Source organism: Sturnus vulgaris, chromosome 3, assembly GCF_052056855.1.
Source record: "Sturnus vulgaris isolate bStuVul1 chromosome 3, bStuVul1.hap1, whole genome shotgun sequence".
Lineage (NCBI taxonomy): Eukaryota > Metazoa > Chordata > Aves > Passeriformes > Sturnidae > Sturnus > Sturnus vulgaris.
In genome coordinates this window covers 37,388,535-37,411,942 of record NC_142245.1, presented here as the reverse complement: position 1 = coordinate 37,411,942, position 23,408 = coordinate 37,388,535, and the positions used below count along the sequence as shown (strand labels likewise).

Genomic DNA, 23,408 nt, shown 5'->3' with positions numbered 1-23,408 from the left:
AGGACTTGGAGTGTGGCGGAGCTTTCCTGTGAGAGAGCATTAATTACATCTGAGCCGTGCCAAGTGAGCTAAGCCCTGAGCACTGGGACAAGCTGGGAACGAAAGGAAAAGGACAAATAACACAAGTGCTGCAGCTGTTCAAGGATGGACCTTTAAAAGAGTCGCGGTGTGAGCAGTAGCCGTTTCAGGGAGGTTTTCCTCCTCACAAATAAATCCTGAAATCTGTGGATTTGGGAAAATAATAGTATGAAAACATAGCTCCTATCTGAATAGTTAATGAATATGGTGATATAATGGTCTCTTTTATATGTGTAAGTCAAATACTTTTGTGACTGGCTTAATTAAAAAGACAGATATGTAGGGGAGGGGAAGAAATGTTCAAATGACATTTATTTTGAGAGGCAAATGGTAGGGCTGAAATATTTATTTTTTTCTTCCAACTCAGGTTGAGCAATAAGAGCTTTTTTTGGTAAATTAAAGAGAAAAATAAAGGTACTCGTGACCTGAAATGAAAATGGTTTTGGAAGAAGGACTTCATTAGATATTTTATAGCTTTTGTAGTTTCACTATAAACAGAACCATTTTATTTTCTGAATTTCACATTATAATAACAGTTGGTTGTGTCAAGTACCATTTCATTGGGGCAGTCACATTCCAAGGTGGAAGGAACCTATGCTTCAGTAACAGGTGCTGGCATGTAAGATCTATTCAAGAGAAGTTGCTTCCTCACTGATTTGATCTGTGACAGTTTCCTAATACTAACTGTAAATGAAATGGATTTGATTGAAGTTGTTGCCTTTTTAAGACAAAAGTTCTTGAATTATTTGACTGAACTTCAGAGCTATTTAGTCATGTTCTAAATACAGCATGCCTTCTTGCATTGTGTGCAACGTTGCTAAATAATTTTGTGGTTTCCCTCCATGAGGAAGGGATTTGCTAGTTAAAATACTTTTAGATTGTTAGAAGACAATTGCAGCAAAAGAGAATTTCTGAATTTGTTTCTTACTTGCATCAAACTACTTACAATATAAACACATTTGCCAAACAAACATCTAAAGTGATACTAATTTTCTTTCCAATAGGAGCACCTAGACAAGGCAATTGAACTTAAGCCTCAAGATCCCCTTTTATATTACCTAAATGGAAGATGGTGCTATTCAGTAAGTTGTGTTTTATTTATCTAACATATGAATTGAATATACTAAACAATGATAATAAATAGTGGGACTTAAGACAAAGTAGGTGTTTATTTAAGTAGATATATGAGCTAAGTGAAGCAGACATTTACGCTTCTTGAGTTCACTACCAGATGCATAATGCTCACAGCTGACCATTCCTGCAATGTAATTAGATAAGCTGTGCTTGTATGACCCTTGTTGTTGTCTTCAAGTTTTTTATATGAATGAATGAATGAATGAATGAATGAATGAATGAATGAATGAATGAATGAATGAAAAGTAACTGATATTTGGAAGGGAGGAAGGATGAGCACTTGAGTTCACTTCTTTATTCTGCCACAAACTTTCTGTGTGAACCTGGGCTGGTTACATAGCCATGTGGTAACTTTATTTCCCATCCATAACTTAAGTTAAAAGCACTTACATAATGCAGGATTATATCTGTGGCAGCAAGGCTACCATACTGGCTTGGTAAATTCCAAGGGAATGTCCCAAAATATTCATGTATAAAAATCTGTAATTCACCAATGAGTTTTGCAAGAGATGCAATTTGTGTTGTACCAGTACAACAGATGCTTTTAAAGATTGTTTTATTATATATTTTTATTTATATTTTATAAAGATTATATTAGGTTATAGTACATTCTGTAGTGATAAATACTCATATATGAAGAATAAAACAGTTGTATTACAAGATGAACTGTTGATAATATTTTTAGAAAAAGTATGCTCGTGCTTTAATAAGAGAGTTGTCTTTTTTGGTAATCCACATCTTTGAGGGCTCAGCTGGCTGTCTGTACTGGTTCATCTCTAGTGCTTTGAGGAAACTTCTGTTGGAAGAAAACATTCTTGCTTTGTCTATGCTGTAAAAGATCACTGTGAGTCTTCTCAGAGCAATGACTGCTAATGCACAGTGAATTCCAGCCAAACTTTTTTCTTTCGGATACTTCCAATGCAAGTCACTACAAAGTGCCTGCAAACTGGAAAGAAGGATTTGCTGTGATGCATTGCAGGCTTTGTCTTTATCTGCAACAAGACTTACTGCAAAGTAATCTTTCAGCAGTTTTTGAGATCATGCATTTAACTTTCAAAGAGCTTTTAGCAACCGTGGTTTTTCTCTGATTTGAATAAGGAATGACACCAGCTTTTTCAACGAACTTGGCTTTTTGCTTTTTGTCACAGTTTACTCTTGAATATCAGCATTAACTATGCAAAAATAAGTTGCTGAAGATGGTCCTATAGTATGCCTGCTGTCCTGCCTCTGAGAAGCATCTCTCTCACCAATGATTCCTTATGCACTCTTATACTGTACTGTAACCAACAGCTAACTGCAGCTTCCATTTATGCCAAATACTCCCAGATGTTTTTCATGGCTTATTTCTTATGTGAGCTGCTGCTTTTTGGAAACACACAATCTCAGTATACCTCACTTTGTTCTTATTGCACTTTTTTTTTTTTACTCTTGTTTCATTTTCGTGATAATCACCACTTCCTGACTGAGTAATACATGTGGTTTGTTTTACTGTATCGGTACAAATTCATATCCCACACTCACACTTGCAACATCTATGCAAGGCTTCCTTACTAAACATTGAAACCACAGATTAGCATTTGCTTTAGGTCATGACCTGACCTGCATTTATTTAAGTGAAACAATCTACCTAAACAGATGTAGCCACTGAAATATGTAAGGATTTATTTCAGATTTCTGGTTTGGGTTTTTGGTTTGGTTTTTTTTTTTTTTTTTTTTTTTTTTGTTTTTGTTTTTGTTTTTGTTTTTTTTAATTCTTGCCTTCTGTGACTGCCATGACAAAATAGTAACCTGAAACACATAAATATATTTTTGTACTCTAAATAAATGCAAGTATAGGACTGAATAACATCTTGTTCAACTTCTAGGGCTGTTAGCTCTTAAAAACTTACTGTCTTTGCACACTTCCAGTAGCAGGATGAGGTCATTTGGAAACATTAGTTTTGAGGCATTACTAGTTTTTAACCCTAGCCCAGTGAGATTGGTAATATCCTGACTAGTATTAGCAGAGTGAGTTGCTTTCTGTGCTGATCCACTAACACAGGTTTTGGCCATACATGTGCTGTAGGTAGTCACAGGAGCTTGTGGAAGATATGCCAAATTCCTTGCTCCTGTTCTGCAGACTGTGAAGTTTCATGCTGTGGTAATTATCCCAAAAGAAGACTGTTAGCTGTGACATTAGTTCCAAATACTTTGTCAGGGTAGAAATTATGATGGAGTGTTGAAAAATTCCTTTGTCACTCATCTGTACCAGTACCTGCAGATGGAGTAATAATGCTCCTGTTAGATACTCTGTTTTTAATGTTCAGTCTCACTGTTGTTGAGGCTGGGGAGGCTGTGTTGTCCAGTGTGAGAAAATTAAAGAAGAAAAAGGGATGATTCAGGCAAGAAGGTTAGTTTTTACATTTAGCCTAGCTGACTTTGGGGATCTAGGATTGACCACAATATCTGTTCTTTCATAGGTATTGCTTAAAAGCTATTTTTGTTCAATTTTGGTCACATGTTCTTTTACTGAAGCACTATACTTAAAAAAGATAACAAGTCTTTGATATTTTATAGGCTTTGATAACAGTTTTGAGAAACCTGATGTACTGAAGTCTTCCTAGTATAGTCAGATATTTCCCATTCACTCCTGATTTAATGTCAGGGGATCTTATTACTATTGTCTAGAATAGGGTTTTATGGATGGCAAACTGAAAAAATAGGAATTTCATAATATAATGTAAATGGGGATGCTTCAAGTGCAACTTGGTTATGATTAATTTTTACAAATGAAAATCCATTGAAAAGACTTTGGGGTAAAAATTAAAGAGTCAGAATCAACGAAGTTGGAAGAGACCTTCAAGACCATCAAGTCTAACGGTCGAGCCTGTCACCCCTAAACCAGTGGAGGCAAATGCAGAAGATTTATTGAAGACTGAAGTCTATATGCAGAGACTATATGCTGTACTAGTAAAAGCTATTTAATTTATAGAGTTGTGACAGAATTTGGCCTGACTGCCATTTCTCACCTTCATCAGTGTAGCACAGTCCTTTGCAAGGAAGTGGTACAGCACTGCCAAGTTTCTTACTCAGCAGTTATTTTTGCTGGGCCAGAAATGAAGCTGCTGCAAAGTGTCATAGCACCTTCCAGCAGAAAGGATGAGCTGGGTTTTCACTGTCTCACAGCAGCTGGGGTTTGAGCCAGTGACAGTTGTGCTCCACCTTGCCTAAAAATCAGTTTTTGCTGTTTCTTATTTCTCTTACCATTATAAAGTCAACGGAGATGTACAAAAGAGGAGGATAATATAATCATATCTGCTCTGTTGTAAAATTTCTTCTGGTATCACAATCAGGTAGGCAAGATTTTCACCAATTATTTCATAGATGTCATGATGGGCCTGTGAGACCTGCTGTGTATACAAGAAGTGAATGGATCTATGGTGCATGGTATATAAGAATTATTTTCTTAAAGTTTTGGGCACAATTGTTTGATAATTCTTTATACTTGTATGTTGGGGAGGGTTAAGTGTTTTAATGTTTCAAATAGCTTGTAGAACTATCTAGTTAAGACTTATGTCTACTCGCCATTACAGGACAGGCACAGAACAGCTAGCATGTACTTGTAAAACTGGATCAGAGTTCTTGGTAAATGCTAGTAGTATGTTAAAAATTAGATCTCCTGGGATTTTCTTTCTGCAGGTTACATGCCACATTTTGGATTTGTCTCTGGTGTATCTCAGTATCTGTTTGGGTTGCATCAGGGGACAAATTGATCCAGTTCCTTAGAGTGCTTGCTAAGTGGGCTTCCCTGCCTGGAAAATGAAAAGCCCAATTCAAGCTGAATAAATACTTAAATGCCTGTGCAGATTGTCTGGGTTCCTCAGCTGCCAAGAAAGAGAATATTTTTGTTGGAAGCCAGTATTTCAAAATTGGTGTCCAGTTACTTAATCTCTTCCAGAAGTCAAAACATTGCAAAATGATTTAATACAATTTTACATTAATACATTGTAATGAAAAAGAAAAAGAAACTCTCTGGGGATATTTAATTAGGTGCCACTAGTATTTTACTGAAGCTGTATTGATTGTGTGATTTACCTTTATGGAAGACAGTTGTGTGATATGTCTCTTCAGTGAGCTATTAGCAAAGAAGCATTGGAAGAAGATGTCCTTTAGGGCTGAAAGTCAACCCTGGATGGTTTTTCAATTCAGGCAGGTTAGTTTCCTTCGTACCAACATCCTGGAATTTGAAAGGAGCTGTCAGTGGACAGGGTTTGTTTGCTTCTCATAAAAAACAAACAGAAGACAAAAATCCAGCCTGTGTTTCAGTATATACATATATATATATATATATATATATGTATATATGATTTTTGCTGATCCTAGGCTAAGGAAGAGTAAGAGATATTTTGAAATTCATTTTCCCAGTATTTAGGGGAGAAACACATTTTTTGCCTCTGCCCTCCGAGATACAAGAGGCCTGATGGAAGAGTGCCGAGTATGAACTTAAAGTTCAGCTGCAGTTTAACTCTGGGAATGCCTTTCGTCCATCTCTGGATATAATAGAGATTTTGGTAGAATAAATGGATGACAGCTTGTTGACAGATCTGTAGAAGAGGTTGGTTGAGACAAGCATCTCTATTTGCTTTGGGATACTGTAGAGTGGTCTCCTCTCCTTGGCAAAGGCCAGGCTGTCAGGATGACCCACTGCCCTTCAGCTCCAAGGGAGATCAGGAGTTGGCTCATGACTCCTCAGGCCTTTGTTTGTTGCTCTTGAGTGGGTGGGACTAGCTCTCCTTGTGTATGGCAGCTGGGGAGTGATGTTCCTTGAGTGACCCAGTACATTAAAACATGATATTCTGTGGAAACGCAGTGTTCCTTGCAGTGCTTCTCTGAATTTTCAGGCTTCTGGCAGGATTGACATGAGAGTTTAGGAGATCTAAAAAACCAAAACTCACTTAACATTTGGAAATCATCGGTAGGGCAAAACCAATCTTCATTCCTTAATTTTGTTGTTGTTATTGTAGCTATTACTTGCAAAAGTAGCTGTTTGCTTTGTTACCTTCTGCGCTCTGTCACTCTTGGAATACTCACTAAGTGAAATCATGGTTCTGCTGTTGTTGGTGGCAGTTATACTCTATACTTGATTTTGATGCACTTTGCACTATCAGAGTAACCTTGACTGTAGCAGTCAATTCTGCACTACACTAGAGCATGTTATGCCAGGCGTTTGTTTCCCTGTGCTTGCTCATAGACAGAGTGATTAATAACTTGGTATAGTAGACACAATGTTTCCATTCCATTGAACATGGTGTAAGAGTTACTCAAAGTTATTTCAAATTAAAGACTTTGCTTATATGCGTTTAGGGGAAAGGTCTAATTTCCTGTTCATCATTATTGCTCTGGGACGCAATTTTGTGTATTGCATTTAACAGGTCATTTCCATTTGTCCCACTTCAGTCGTAGAGGGGTGCAGACAGACTCAGGCACAGTTAAGCTGTTGTGATGGGATTCACCTCAGCTGCCTTTAGCTATCCCGAGGGTCTGTGCTCCTTTTGTAGTTGAAGGAAAGAAAGTAAAGAAAGATAGGAGTGTTCATCCCAGGCTAATGTAGGTGAAGAGGAATTGCCTAATGCTTCTCTGTACTGACGATGAAGGGAACCTGACAACTTGTGTGAACTAGGTACTTCATATATGGAGGGCTAGGGTTACTGTGGCAAATTCATCAAGCCAGTGGCATGTAAGTCTGGTTGCTGAAACGTCACAGAATTCTCAGATTGCCTCTGGAATAGTCACAAAGTATAACACTGGATAAGAGTGCACATTAAAAAAACCTCACTATTGCCATGGAATCATTAAGGTTAACACAGCACTAACCCATATCCCCAGGTGCCACACCCACATGTTTTTGAGCACTTCTAGGGAGGTGATTATGTCACTTCCTTGGGCAGCCTTATTCCAATGTTCAACCGCCCTTTCAGTAAAGGAAATTTTCCTAAGATCCAATCCAAACCTCCCCTTGGTGCTATTTCGTCTGGTCCATCACTGGTTACCTGGGAGAAGAGGCTGACCCCCACCTCACTACAACCTCCTTTCAGTGTGGGTGGTTTTGTGTGAAATGTCCATGTGCTTACATGCATTTCACACAAAATGTGCTTACATGCATTTCACTTTTAAACATTGTTTTAGCTTGATGGGATTTGTGTCATAAAAATGGCCGACTGCATATGTTTTTATAAAAGTTTGAGTAGTGCAAAGCAGCACCCAAGCCAGACAAAATAAAGACTAAAACCTCAGTAAATCAGTTCTGATTAAATCTCTTAAGAAAATAAAGTAACTGCCAGGAAATATTTGTGTTTTCAATGGTTAATTATAACTCCTCATGGAAAAACTGCAATTTTGTTTCCTCACTCTTGCATAACAGCAGACAAGACTGTGGTAATTGTATCTGTACAGTGTGTATCTCCGGGGTGTTGTGTGCTCTTCCAGTGTAATACATTCCCTTTATTTTTATCCTCTCTCTTCCTCCCTCCTGATGTGACCTAGAAATACAGAAACCCCCTTCCTCTTCCAAAAGAAGAGAGAGCAAGGCAACAGTAGATTGACATGAAGAAAACAGCACTTTGGCAAAAATTCTTTTAATAACTCTTGCAGAATATGTCTCAGAAACTATACAACAGTGAGAGAAATGAAATGGGAAGGAAATTATATCCATACCTACAATTAGAAGTTTTAAGCAGCGTGCTGCAGTTCATAGCACAGTGGGAACGCACTGCAGGGGCAGCAACATCTTGTTGCTTCAGCGAGTAAGAACTTCATGATTGCTGGAGAGGTTTTGTAAAAAACATCTTATGTTCTTAGAGGAAGCTTCAAGAGCAAGATATGTGAAAAAGAATGATAAAAATAAGCTTTATTTTTGTAATGTTGTTTCTCTCTGGGTTATAATTTTTAGTGCTTTTGTGTGAGACACTTATTGACAACATGTAACAAATAAGGCATTGGGACCCTCCTGAGCAGCTAGCAAGACTTGACCAGGATGCCTTCTGTCTCCAAGCAATGCTGCTCTTATGTAGCTAGAGACATTGGGGCCAGATAAGAAAACATGATCCTGTGCATTTTCCTGTTGCATGCTGGCCTGTACTTTTCATACTTGCAATGGTATTTTTAGGGCAGTTTGCAACAAGTAGTAGATATAACTTGATGTCTATTCAAAGGAGAAGTATTCTGGGTGGTAGCTGTGGATAGTTATGAGAGAGTGGGTTCTTATATTTTACAGTTATTAACTGACATCTACTGGATAATTGCTGGATATAGGTGGAGCTGGTAGGGGGAATAAACAACAGTCCTGTAGTTATTGACAAGCCAGGGAATGAGGCAGGAATAATCTAAAACCAGGCAAAACCATTTTAAGTTTTGTAGCAGTAGGAGAGACTTGACTTCAAGGCTGAACTCTTGAATTGAAGCTCCTTCTGAAAAACAGATGTCACTATATGATTCATATTTCATCTCCAAGGCTCTGATGAGAGACTCTTGTTCTTTGCCTGTGTGTGCCTCTTGTCTGTGTTGCCTCTGCACAGATCAGGCCAGAAAATACAGAACCTTGTATTTTACCATTCTTTGACTCATCTGCTCTGTGACAGGAGCCTCAGTGCTGTGGTTCAAATAGTGATGTGAAGGAAAAACGTCCTGACTTTTCTTTACAGATGTGGTAGAAGTGTCCAAAGAAACACTCCTCCACTTAAACAGGCTGTTCTTTCACATTGCATTTGTTAGCAACTCCATCCTTTGCTAGAGATATGAGGGTTGGGTGATGGAGCCAAATACCTTATGGCAGTAGCCAGTTTCTGTCAGGTGTCAGTGTTTGTAAGGGAAGAAATCATGTGCATTTTGTGGCAATATGACAGTTCCCTTAAGTCCTTTTATAGCAACTCATCTTCCTGGAATGAGGTCATTGGCAAGTGTTATTTGTCAGACTGGAAGAGCCTAAAAATGAAGCCTATTTCTTAACAGTGGTTGTCACCATCTTCTGTGTAATAAATGAACTTGTTATACAAGCTCCAAAAACACTCACATTTTTACTGCAGCAACAGCTTTTCATAATGAAGGAAAGTAGTCAGTGCACAGATTATCATGCAAAGCTGTCTGTCTCATGAAAACCTCAACAAGTTTCAAACTCTATTTCTAGCCTTAGATATTTTTAAAAGGCAAAGTGCTACGAAACCTAAAATGTACTTTAAGCTTTGAACACGGGAGTAATCATACATTGAGAATGCTGGTGTTTGGTCATATCCAAGTCTAAAATCTAAAAGACTGCTTTGAGCTGGCCAAATTTAAACTATAAAGCATTCCTTTACAGGTACTTTTCCAAAATACGTTATGTAGGTAGTACAGTACAAAAGACAGTATTTACTGCAAAACTGAGAAGCAACTGTAAAGAAATTGGGTTTTTTAATTTTTTTTTTTTTTAATTCTAGGTAGCTCAGTTGTCTTGGATTGAAAAGAAAGTAGCTGCTGCTCTCTTTGGGACTCCACCAACTTCAACAGTAGAAGAAGCATTGCAGAATTTCCTTAAGGTAAGGCCTAGCCAAGGGTTTTCCTGTGTTGCTCTTTACCAGCTGTTGTATGTGAATATTGTTAAGATGTCTGTTCAACAGACTATGTTCAGTAGCTATAAATTCAGGGCTCTTCTAAACACCACGGAGCTTTCTAATAACGTATTTTTTTCTTTTCAGTTTTAAAGTTAGTTTGAACATGAATGGTTAGCACCTTTGTTTTTTTTAGTTTCAGGAAATTCTCCAATTAATTGCCATCGTTAATAGTTATTGAATTGAATGTGATATGGATATAGATTAGTTACATATGCTGCTGAAACAAATGAACCGTAGTGATAGTGATAATTGCTGATTTGCCTGTTTCTGCAAGAGGGTTGACATAGGCAAGGAAGACTTTGACATTGTGATGCTTCTCTTTTTTCTGATCTGAAACTTTTTTCCATTGAATTTCAGTAGAAGCCTTTCTTATTTGTGGAGATGAAATGGCTTTTACAGTGGAGAAGAAAGCTCTGTTCATATAGGTCCATGTTCCTGGGCATTCTATTTGAACACTGTTACAAGAAAACACCACTTGAATAGAATAAATCTATCTTTTAGTGCTTTCCATTTGAATCATTTCTGCTTCTGGAGCTCAAAAGTGTACAAGTTTTTCACATGACTGGATTCAGAGCATAAACTTCTATCATTACAATTACTTTCAGAAAGTTTTTCAAAGAAATTGGACAGGCATATTTTCCTAACTATCAAAAGTGCTTCTTTTGTGTGTTCTTAGTCTATTTAAAGATTGAATGATTTCCTGAATTTTGGACAGTACAATACATTACCATCTTCTCAGTTTAGGAGATTTTATCTTGAAGGCCAAATTCCAAAAATGGTAGAAATAATTTGAAACATTCACTTTAGCTTCAGGGCATTTTGTGGTTGGCTGCAGAGTGACTGTGGTTTTAAGTCATCTTCAGCAACTAAAATCAAATTACTGTCTAAAAGACAACTGTTTGGGTTTCTTTTTCAGTTGTTTGATTCTACACAATTGTGGTGAAAGCAGCATTGTTTTGGTCGAAGGATTACAGCTACTGTAAATTTCACTGATGTAATTTTTCCCTCCCAAAAGCTGTTTTTTGATTAAAAGATGCTTCTTCATTAGTAGATAATTAGTAAGCGTTTTATTCGTCTTGAAGGCTTCTATATCCTTGATTTTTTTTTTTTTTTTAAAGACAGTATTGAACTTTTTTAATTACCTGAACTTTTCAGAAAACGAATATTTGAAAAGAAAGGTGAATCCAGAGCTAGAACATAAGAGTCTGTGGAAGAGAAATAATTGTAAAAATTGATAAACAGTTCTTTACTCATTACACTAAGTGTGAATGGTTGATTGCTTTCTTATTTCTTCGATGAAGAAATAAATATTAATAATCTAGAGACAGTGGTATCTTTAAACCTACCCTATAAGTGAATGAATCCAATAGATCTTGTACAGATCTTTATAGAGCACTTAAGGAGAGAGGAGAGCAAGCAGTACAGAACATTTTCGTGTGTTCACTGTCAGCATCTCATGCCTGGTTTAGAGTTTGAGTTTTATATTTTCTTGTTTTCTTGCTTTTTTTTTGAAGTGCTACTAAACAGATTGCATTACACAGAGTAGGGATGATTCCAGCTTATATTTGAGGAAATGTAGTGTGTTACTAAAGCTGTTATGCAGACCACATAAATCTCATCGCGCAAGCTTTATGTCTATTTTCTTTCCTGTTTTTTATTATTTAGGCAGAAGAAATGCATCCAGGATATTCCAAATGCAATTATGTGTATTTGGCAAAGGTAACCAAGTTCTTTTAAAAATAATGATTTGTAGACTCTGGTGTTCTTACAGTGGTCTGATTGGAAACAAAATGTTTTTTCTTCTCAGTGCTATAAAGATCTTGGCCAGAAAAACAATGCACTGAAGTACTGTGATTCTGCACTGTCAATTCTCTCAGTTACTAATGAGGTGGGTATTGAGAGTGATAACTTGTTCCCTTGTGACTGCTCTCTTGTCTTTGGCATCCATTACTGCACTGCCGGTAACAACATAATGTTTCAGTTTTTCTTCTGAACACAGAACATTCCATTTTCCTCCACTCTAGGTTAGCTCATTACAGTTGTCTGTATCAACAGCTTGAAAAAAATCTTTGTTTGGGCAACCGTCAGAGGTTTGTCTGTATCAGAAATTGAATTGTACTCTTTGTAATTCAACCCACTTCATTAGATCATCTTGAGTATAAGCAGTTGAGTGTGTCACTCTAGCTGTGCTGAAATTTTGCCCCAGACCTACATTTTTCTCAGTTGAAAGCACTCTGGATTTTTGTCCAGAGTCTCTGTCTCTGCTCCTGAAAGCTTCTGGTTTGTGGTTCTTGTCATGGGCAGTATGTTAACTACACCAGAGGCAGATGGGGTGTTCAAGATTGGCTTTGTCTTCAACCATAGCGCAGTTAAGGAGGCACAGTTCTTCAAGTCACATCTGCTGGCATATAATTTGTTCTAAGAGATAGCTAGATTCCTCTTGAGGCCCATTAGAGTATTTTAGGCCCATTAGAGTATTTTTGGTATGTGGACACAAAATTTCTACAAATATTTGAGAGATTTAAATTTGTTTAATTTCTCAAATATAAACCAAGTCATGGCAAGAAGGTTCGCTATGTCTGATCTCATGTAGAAGCAAGTTCCATGACTGACCTATGACTGGAAACATCTTACCATCCTAGAGCATGACAAGTTCAAACCTGAGCTTTTTCAGCCTAAGGGACCCCCTCTGAGCACAGCAGATGTGGTATGGAGAGAGAGAGAGGTGATTCCTGAGAGGAATTGGCCCCATCCCATTAAATTCTTTGAAGTTAAGGAAAAAGACCATTAAATAACTCTGTAACTTGATTGACAATAAATGCTGTGTGTGGAGCACTAACGTGTTTACGTCAAGTGTTCCTGCTGGGAAGAAAGACCCCTGCATGCCTCACCAGCCGCTGCTCCTGGGTGGCCTAATTTTGGCCCCAGTTGTAGTATGTACCAATCATAAATTAAGTAATCATTGCTTAAGTTCAGTGTTTCTTTAAATATGTATTGATACTGATATGACATGAACAATTATTTAATTCTCTTTATTCTTTGCTTACTATTAAAATATACCTTCAGCTGGCCTATTACAGAACATGGGAAAGGCTGCTATAAGTTATCTGTTTAATATCCCATCACATTTCTGAAGTATCAGCAGACCTGAGAAGGAGCCCTGAGGTGAGAGCAGTCTGAGGGATAGGTGTATATATTCTGGCAAGCAGTGTCATGATGAGAATAAGAATTACACTGATTTGTGAACAGAAGAGTGAGCGTCAAATGGACCCCAAAAATCTTTTGTCCATCTGAAGAGGACAAGATTATTTGACCTCTCCTGTTTTGACTAATTCTATAGATATCACAGATTTGTCTCCTTTATTTGTGATGTGTTTTGAGTTAAATTTAGAAAAAATGAGTCCAGAAGAATATGACATTAGGGCAGTAGTATGTAATTCAATTTTAAGAAAAACAACCAAGCACTCAGCACAGGGTAAAAAAAAACGAGTTCATGCTGAAAGAAATTACTGTGAAATGGAGATCTGGAACATGAACTCTGCTGTTGCTGACTGTTACCTCAAATCTCATCTGAATTCAAATATTACATGTTGTTTTGGTTATTGTGTTACAGAAAGACTGTTACTGATTTTTGGGAAAATGTGTTGGGAGTGAAGTGGTTCAGGGCTTGGAGCTGTATGTAGGAATAACATTTAGTGAGATTAGTTAAAGAGGGAGAAGAGACTGTAATAAGACTGAAGAGGCATTGGGGAGAGAGTAATAAACAGATGCTAATAAAGTGCCGGAATTGACTGCAGCCCTGTAGAAGATGGGGTTTGTGGTCTGAAAAAAAACCATAGGTCAACAGCAGTCTGAGGATTTCTTTCCGTTTGCCACAGCTCAGGATCTCAAGATTGTCAGCAGTGTGGTATTTTGTCACAGTCATGTGAAACCCGTCATTCCCAAGTGTAATCATAGTTTCTCGTATGAGTTTTCTCTTTCTTCAAGCAGGGGAATTCCTTTATTGTTTTTAAATGTTGGCTTCTATGAGAAACATGTATTTGTATAAAGGCATAAAATCAGGAGCAGACTGAGAGAAAATGTTGCTGGAAAGGTGCCACATTGAGGTAACGTATAGTATTTCATGTTACAAATCATCCTGCAGAAAAATAATTATAGACAATGGTTTACTTTTTATTGCTTCCGAGCATCCACAGTTTCCAGTGACTTCTGGGAACCAGAGGTGCTTGACATCAGTAAAGTAGCCTATAGCTCATTCTAATCCTCAGGTCAAATTCTCAGCTGCTGCAACTCAAGACACTTCTTTGACGCTTTTTCTAGGATTCATTTCGTGTAACATTTCGAGTTAAGTGATATTATTTTTGTCTTGAATGTTATGTCATATCCAAATATCCCTTCTGTGCATCTGTTTTACCATTTACAGAATTAGTTTTAATTCAAGGGTAGAGGGGCTTCCAAATATACCTAATTGTTGTTAAAGGAAAAAAAATCAGATGGGCCTGTTTCAAATCTATTCTGAATCTTAAAAAGGATACATAGAAATTATAAAAAAAGAAACAAGTTCTGATTGAGTAAGTCCTGTAAATTAAGAGTTACAGGAGGATTTTTAAAAATAGGACAGTTTTTAAAAATAGTTTGGCACATCTGTCTATGCATTTTTTTTATTTTAAAAGGAAATATGTGAGATTTGGTTCAAATTACATCTGGAAAAACAAAGCTGATATTACAGTGCAACTTTAAAGACCTTTCTCTATCCTCTCTAAACAAAAAACCTCCAATGAATCATACAGTCCTTCCTTGGCCGTAAATAGTGTCGAGTGGTACTTCACTGCTGGAGGTGCATGGGACATTAAATTGTCCAGTTTTTCTCTGGTTGCTACCCAGGTGGATAACCTCAGGGTCCTGGGAAACATTTGCCCCCTCAGTAAAAGAGATCCCCATGTTCAGGGCTGCTGTGAGTTATTGTAAGTGCTTAACAGCTGCTCTGTTCATCTAGTGGATGTTGCATTACCCTTACTGAGACTCATTACTTTGTAGTGTGCTCAAAGCCTTGCTGAGTGTGACTACATGAAGGGCTGTTGAAACCAGATGTGGTAGACTATTGTGGTGGAACAAAATTACTTTTTAAAATTTGAAGGCCAAAGTATAATTATATAATAATATAATCTATAATTATATATAATAATAATATAATTATGAATATTATAATTTTGAAATAATGAGTGTCTTGCATACAGAAAGACAGAGCAGGTATGTGTGTATTTGTGTATGTGTGTGTGTGGTTAAACATGTGGTCCTTTGCTTGTAAGGGGAAGAAGACCCTGATTTCTTGTTTACAGTGAAGATTGTCGGAAATTTTCAAGGCTGGAATTCATCAAATTTCAAGTCTCAATGTAGGATTATAAAGTATTAATAGTCAGAGAATTATTGCTTCTTGTATCTGGAAACGAGCATGAGCGTGACAATGAGCTCTGTGCTTATAGGACCAGTAAGCTTACCACAAAGGAGTTAACTGCCTAGTAGAGAAAGAGATTAAAATTTTAAGGTTCTAGTCTCTATTACATTTTTTTAAAAAATTAATCTGAAAAGCAGCAGTTGTATTACAAAAAAGTGTAGTCTTGGAAGAGATGAAGACAGGAAAGCTGGAAAAATGCAAAGGAACTCTATTTGCACTGAGTTGCTGAAAGTCTTACTTAAAATGTAGATAAAAACTTTCCTAAAAAAGAGTTTTTTCTAAGAAAGTGTTTTACAAAATTATTGGTGATTTTGTGGACTCCATCCTTCCCGGTAATTAGAAATTGTGGCAGTTCAGTGTTGAAATTAACAAGCAAGAGAGATTTAGATATCACAGAAATTCATGATTATGGCATTCACTTCTTACAGGTGAAGAATTGCAGGAAGCAGAGACTTAAAGACTCTGCCTTCAGCCTCAGTGACATCTGAAACTCATGTGAAGGAAGAGAGAAATGTAATAATAGACAGAAACAACGGTTGAATGTTTACACAAGAATGCAGCTGCAGCTGCTGGGGAGAAATCATGCTCATACAATTTTCTTACACTTGTTTTTTTACAACACCGTAATTGATCTCCCTGGCCATTAATTTCATTTTTAATATTGTCTATAAGGAAAAAAGTGGGAGTTACAGAGGGATGGAAGAGAGGTCAGAGTATAAACTTCAGCACCCATCAGCTGTTCTGTTTCAACAGACCATTTGTGTATCTGGATTTTCAAGATTTTCTGAGAAATACCTGCTCCAGCCACCATGGATTGGTTATATGAGCAGACGTTGTGATATTTCCAACAGATCTTAATAGAAGCTGCTATTGTGATCCTTCTCAGTAAGATTTTGAGGAGAAAAAACTAATTTATTCTTGCTTTTAAAGTGAAGGTTGCAAATTATGACCTTTTTTTTGAAAAAAACTACCAGTTGAAACTGAGTAATTTAGGCTAACCTTATAAGTGGTTTTGTTTTCTCATCAACCAGAATATTTTCTTTTCACATCTTCAGCTCAATACAAAATGTCTTTCCAGAGAGTATTTGTTGCTTTAGATTTTTTGCACATTTGTCCTCCAAATGGCCAGCAAAAGTCAATGGTGTTTCAATAGAAAAATAATGGAAGTGTTCAGGTTTGTGTTTATTTTGAATTCTAAGCTATTGTTTTCCTGCTAGTACTGTTTGTGGAGTTGAACAAGAATTTCCTAATAGCTACCACCTAAAGCTAAAATATTTTTTGAGTGTGCTTAAAAATTCTATTCCTTAAGTAGTGGTTTTGTATACAATGAATGTGACTGCTTCAAGCTCAAGGAATACAGTTTTTAAGAACTCATTATAAAGAGATCAAATTTCAAACTAAATGGGACATTTGTTAAAGAGTTGCTAAAATAATTTGAGACTGCCCATATTTTACATTCTTTTATACTTCAAAGAATAGTCTATTTTTCTCTTAGTGATCAGATCAGTTTTCTATCTGCATGTTTTTTAAGTTCTTGGAAAAAGGTTTGTTTGCTTTGTGTACTTATTTCTTCTCTCCCTCTGAAAATGATTCCGAAAAGTGATGAAGGTATTTTTTGTGGTGTCACAGTTTCATACATAAGGATGAAATTTCTCCTGGTAAATACCAAGCTTATTATATTTATGATTAAACTGACTATCACACAGTATTCGTTTCAACATCCTACCAAAGCTAACACAGTTTTAGCATAGTTCTTCGTCCAGCAAGACAGCTCTGAAGTATGCTCCCAGAAGTATGGAGTGTGTCTCCTCCACTGGTATTCTGATTATGCAGGGGCAGAGTGGAAGAAGTATTCACAAAGGTGGTGGTACACTCCAGGATTACAAAATAGATTGGCAAAAACCCATTTTGAATGTTTGTAGAGAAGCTGGGCCAAGTCAAACTTCTGGGATTTTGAAATATATTGTCTTTGAGGCAATATACAGAGTGAAGGAAAGCCTTGACAGGCACCTTTCTGAGGGGGCTGTATCTGGGTGTGATTTTGGTCAGACTGTTTCAGCAATGACTGCAGAAAGAAAAACTGTAGGTCCCATCGTGGGAGAGGCAGCAGCTGGACAGAAAGAGGAGAATGTCTTGAACACCAAAGGCTCCACATTGTATACCATAGTAAAAGAAAACCAGATCATAAGTGAAATTCGGTCTTTCAAGTCAGAAGAGAACTAGCCAGTTAAAATTTTACATGACTACTAACTATTCTGAATTGTATTCTGCTGTTCCATAATTTTTCAACAGTAGTCCTTGAACAAGCTGAACTGTTTATTAATATTCTTCTGGGTGCAAAAGGGTATTTTTTTGTAATTAATCTGTAATTATTGATAGCTGCATATTTTAAAGCTGTGCTTGCCTTGATCCCCTTCCTGGGGAAGTTATGGTTAATCCCCAGAGAAGATAGTGATAATATGAAAGAATATAGAATGCCCTAGCTTGTGACGTACAGCAGTCATGTAGAAGGTGGCGTGTGGATGATTGCATTGGTGTATTGCAATATCAAAGGAGAAAACTAATGGTATTTATGCAATTGTCAGTGCACAGCACAGTCATACCCTCTCTGAGAGTCTGTCTGGAAACCAAGAATGGATAGGATAGCATTTAGCTTTGTATGATTTATACTGTCCACAAGAGCTATTGCTCTCTAACAGCCCTTGTGCATGTTTGAGAGTCTCTTCTGCTACAGTCCAGGATTTCTCCTGGAGCTGTGAGGGAATGATACAGCTGTACCCAAAAGCAGGAGTGTCTCTCAGCACCTCATTGCTGTTACTGCATATCAGAGTACAGCTTTGGACCACCCTTGCAGCCCAGCTCATTTAATATACCATGCTGCCCCGCTGACTTCAGTGAAACCCTACAGGATGCATGTCAGCTTGGGATTTGGCAGTGGTTGCACACAATTATGTTTTCTTTGGCTGGTGTGACCATTTTTGTCGTGGTCATAGGGGTGTATCGTTCTCTGTTGACATTTGGGACTTTGTCGACAAGTGCACACATGTGCACTGCCTTGGTTGAGTGTGTTAGCACATAAGGAAATGATTAGCAGAGGATGGTAAAATCATTATCTTTCTGTCTTGGTTTTAATTACCATTTAATTTTTATATGCACATTTGTATGTGTAATTCTCCATGTATATGTATCAGTAAATCTTTTTCAGCAAAGATGAACTGTCAAAATGTGGACTACTTCGAGTTAAGCCAACATTCCCTTTTTCCCACCAGCTCTCTCTTCCGTCTTGCTCTTGTTTTCAACTCCCTCTCTCCCCTTGTTCAGTCCCTGGCCTCCCAGGCCTTTTTTTCCTGTGCATATCCCCTATGAATGATGAAACATAAAGTAAAGCAACAAAATAGGAATAAGGCAAAATACAGTCCCTGACCCTGTAATTTGAATACCTTTTGTGTAGCAGTTTGCAGAACATTTTGAACTCATATTCAACTCTGAAAATGATATAAGGAGTGTTTAATAAATGTAAGCCTTGACAGTAGAAAGACAAGGTTGAAAATGGCTGTGTATTCAGTCAGTGCTGAACTAAGCCTCAGGGTGAACAAATGGGACTGACGCAAGTATACTGCATTCCTCCTGCAACTTGCACTTCTTCTGCTTGCCACACTCTAAAGAGAGAGCCTGCTGTCTGGAAGAAAAATAAAAAAGAAAAAAGCTGACCATATTGTTCATTTTCAGAAAGCCACAGACCCAGAAATCCACAAAGAAGAGAATTGGCCCAAGACAGGATTTATGGGTTTTTCTTTCCATTAGCAGTCAAGCTTTGGGCAATACTGAAGTTTTGTTCCTTAAAACCAGAAACTAGGACACTGAACAGAGTTGTGACTTCTCTCTCCTTTTAGCATGACACATCTCTTGGTCTGGAAGGACTCTCTCCAAAGGTGACATAATAGTTCCCTTCACTGACCATTCTCAGCTTTGTTTTTAATGCCATTACTGATTTTTTTCAATGCTTTTGCAATACGAGTTCTTATTGACTGGAAGCTGCTGGCTCAATTAATGCAACCCGTTAAGCACTTTGCAACAATAATTCCTGCTTTAACTGATGGAGTCCGGTTTAGAACTGGCAAACCAGAGGTAGAACGCTTTGCACGTTTGCAGTTTCTTCTCCAGACAGTTCTTAGAACAATCATGGGTTTGTTCCGTTCTTTTTCTTAAGCCCAGAGGAAGATTCAGGGAAGATTGCCCAATGTTTTCTGGACCTTTGCAACTTGTAAAGCTCATTGCCCAGTATAATCCTTTACTTCTAAAGAGACAATTATCCAAGTTGTTTGGAGATATATTTTTAAAATGCTGTATCCTGAAAAATGAGTAGAGAATCCCATCAACTCATGAAATGCTGAGTACTATTCAGATATGACAAAACCTGCACCTTTATAATTTTCATCTTAGAAAAGTGTCATGAGAGTACAACCAGATACAATTAAACTTTTCCATTTCTTATTAGCATAGGACAATATCTGGCTTTTTACTTTTTTTATTTAATGGTGTTTAGAATCATTTTCACAAGTTGACCACAGTCAGTACAGAAAAGAGTGTATTTTCCCTGAATTAAGGGGAAAATTTGAGTTTTTCAGTTTTTGTTGAAAGCAGCAGTGTGGTGCCCCAGACAGCCTGTATTGACGTGGAGTTTAAGGGGTGCTCAATGCCGTATGACATTTCCTTCTGTTGGAGTATTTTGGCAAAAGCTTACTGGCTTTGCAGTGTGTGCCTTTTAAGGCCTCTGATAAATGATTAGGCAGATAGTTTAGCCTATTGTTGCCAGTAGGAGTAAGGCAGTAACTCTAAGAGAAGTGTCCAGCTAATGTATTAATGCCTTAATCCAGACCAATAATATGATGTAGTTTGACATGTCTGGCATATGGTTTCTATCATCTCAATATTCTTCTCTGTTTCTCCATGACATTATAGACAACTAACCAAAATAAAGAGAAGCAGGAATTTCTTCACCCATAACATATATTCTAAAATGTTCTGTATTTTGTTCCAGCTCTTTGATTGATTGGGTAATGAAGTGATCCTGAAATTTAGTGATTACTGACTGTCTACAGTATTTTCTTTCAGAATATCCTGTGGCATTGTCATTACTGGTCCCTGTCATTAGAAATACTTACACAAAATCTGTAACGTGCAGGCATTTTTCACTTGCACTGTTAAATATCCAAGGGTGCGTGTGTTGGGTGTTTGGACCCTTACGAGCCAGCAGGCATGAGGTGCTGGCATTTTAGAAATGTGGTTTTAAACCAGGGAACGTTTTGCAAGCTAAAAGCTTTGAAGCAGCAGCTGAGGGAAGCAGGTTATATCCAGGGGACATTTAAAAATAAGTAGAATGGAAATTCCGTACCATGGTTACTTGCTTATAGACATGTGCCCCTTCCCAAGCAGATTATACATGGAATAGCCAAAGCATATGTCACTAGGTACCTGTGAGACAGTCTTAGGCCTGGCTTAAGTTTAAAGCCCTATGTAAACTGTGCACTTAAAACATTGGCCTAAAAGGAGCCTTTTCTGCTGCCTTAGGAGTACAATGTAGTGTTGGCTCTGAGCACAGCAGGTCACTTGCCTCTTGCTCCCACATTGGCCCCGCTGCCGTGAGCCCAGTAGCATTGGCAGAGCCCAGTCTGGAAGATACTGAGGTTGCAGTCAGCCCATGGTGGCTATCACAGGGTATGGCTGTATGCACTGAAACCACAATCTAACCTATGTCATTAATTACATTTCCCAATGTTTTCTTCTTAGTTGCATACTAAATCATTAGCAAACATCACAGAACATCTATGGAGAAAATGCATGTGGTCAGGATGCAAGGTTACGTCAGGTATAAGGCAAGGCAATACTTTTTGCAAAGTACACCAATAAAAGTTATATCCCAAGCTGAAGGGCTTACTGGTCTGCTGAGGAGCCTATTTGTGGGCTAACATTTTAAGTGCTTCAACAGAGCTGTAAAGGGAAGGCCACCATCTGGCTCTTGTTTTCACTTCAAACTTTATTTTTGTATTCACTGATAAATTAACTTACTATGCAGTCTTTACATTTTGTGGCTGTTGCAGTTGTATGTTATGTCTGTCGTTAGTAAAGAAACGTGGATAGGCACGTATTAGGCAAATGAAGGGATTTAGCCTCTCTAAGTTGATGCATGTTTGTCTGTTTCTTTCAGGATAAAGAGGCCCAGAAAGACTTAGAGGCTTTACTTCTTACACTGAAGCTCTGATACTACGTACTTTTAACTCTTCATGCTGTAATAAAATTGCAAAACTAAAATGAGAATCTACAGTGACTGGAAACTGCGGGTGAATTTCAGCTAAGTCAATGGAAAAACAGTCATTGATTTTGGTTGGCTTGGATCATGGCCTTTAAGTGTCTGGTGATTATGATATTAAAATAATACATTAATTTTTGATTATTTATAATCTTGTACTGAAGTTTAATTTTAGATTTCTGACACTGTGAGTCTGATTCTCTGAACATGAAGTCCACTGCTGGCAATGGACATACTGAGGGTTAGAATGCAAAAGGAATAAATCTCACTCTTTGAAAGATTAATCAACTAATACATGATGCCAGCATAGAACTGTGTGTAGCATAAACAAACAAGAAAGTGTTTCTATAGTAAATTATATTTATATCAACTAATTTACACAGATGTGTACAGAAGAAAAACATGAATATTTATGTTTACACATTTCTCTACTCGTAAAAAAATTACAGTCTTGTTGGAGTTAAACAAAGCTGTTGCCGCAACAAAGCTCTTTTTACTTTAAACCTATTGTTGGTTTTACAAAGAAATGTGAAAATTTTATAAATTAAATATTATAATTTATTTGTAACATCAAGTACAATATTAAAGATCAGACCAAATAAATAAAGTGGTTTAGATTAATCTATTACAGCTGTGATGTTTAATGGATTTGTATCAGGACCTCCATCAAGTTTGTGAAGTCTGGCTCTCTGTCTTTGAAGAGTTGCCTAATGTGGTTTCATCAGAGAGTCTTTGAAGAAACTTGTCCAGCAGGTGTCCATCACTAACCTTTTATATCATTTATATAACATAACCTCTACATAAAAATAGACTACTTAAGACCTACTACTTCTGTCTGAGTGTCTTGGACGGCAGTGTTTTCAATAAAAAGTAGTAGATAGGGAAAGAATTTCCATTCACCAGTGGAGTTATCCAGAATACACCCGAGTCTGTAGAAGAATAGAGGGCAGTTGGGATTGGCTTTTAATTCAGGATCTTAATCCAGATGCAGGGAATGTATTGGGAAGAAGTAGTAGTAGTAGTTGTAGTGGTAGTAGTAGTTCCTGTTGAAGGACGTAGAATTGAGTAAGGACAACTGTATGTTCCCTTGGTCTATTTGACGTGTAAGATAATGTGGACCACTTTATGGCAAAGACAGGGAGATATTCACATATTGAAATATGCATTTTAGGTTTTTCTAATGTTCATCCTGTGGAAAAATAGTTTCTATATGTCTTTCTCAATTCAAGAGGTTTGGCTTTTTTTAATACATGATTTCAGAGAAAAGGGAAAATACCATGAAAGATTAATTCTAACAGTTCCCTCTGTGCCAGAGTGTTGTGATTCACACAAAATAATTGATTTGTGAATGGGGAAAACTAGAAATTATTTTGGTAAGGGGCTGTTGGTAAAGTCTGCTTTAGACATTTTCATAGTCAATGCAGGTAGCATAGTTTAAAAGAATCTACAAGAGTGATTTGTACTTAGGGTTGTTAACAATTCAGTCACCTAGGAAGATGTAATAAGGATGCTTTTACTGAAATCAATTTTATGCTAATTGATATCCTTTATAAAATAAATTGGATTATGCAACAGATACTTCATTTACAAGTAATTATTGGTGATAAAAGCTGAAAGTGTATTGGAAGAATAGATTAGAACAAGAAGTTACTTACATTAATTACTGAAATTACATGACGTAAGTAGGATTTGCTTCATTAAGGGCAAATATTAAGTCTTGAATTGAAGTAATTAAGAGAAAGATTGGAGTAGACCAGGCTAGTTGTAATTCTATGGAAAAGGACGTGCAGATTCCAGTGAGTGGCAA

The 23,408-nt window shown here is 37.2% G+C and overlaps 1 protein-coding gene across 4 annotated transcripts in view; it reads left to right on the top strand.

Moving 5' to 3' along the window:
- The window catches only part of RMDN2 (regulator of microtubule dynamics 2), a 49,608-nt gene extending 27,382 nt beyond the window's left edge, over positions 1 to 22,226 (top strand). For all 4 annotated transcript variants that reach the window (XM_088161373.1, XM_014876562.2, XM_014876554.2 and 1 more), the window contains 5 exons: positions 1,083 to 1,160; positions 9,663 to 9,761; positions 11,502 to 11,555; positions 11,644 to 11,724; positions 21,500 to 22,226. In XM_088161373.1, the coding sequence (XP_088017499.1) occupies positions 1,083 to 1,160; positions 9,663 to 9,761; positions 11,502 to 11,555; positions 11,644 to 11,724; positions 21,500 to 21,553 (366 nt within the window). In that variant the 3' untranslated portion in view covers positions 21,554 to 22,226. The remainder of the gene's footprint in view (positions 1 to 1,082; positions 1,161 to 9,662; positions 9,762 to 11,501; positions 11,556 to 11,643; positions 11,725 to 21,499) is intronic.
- The last annotated feature ends 1,182 nt before the right edge of the window (positions 22,227 to 23,408 follow it).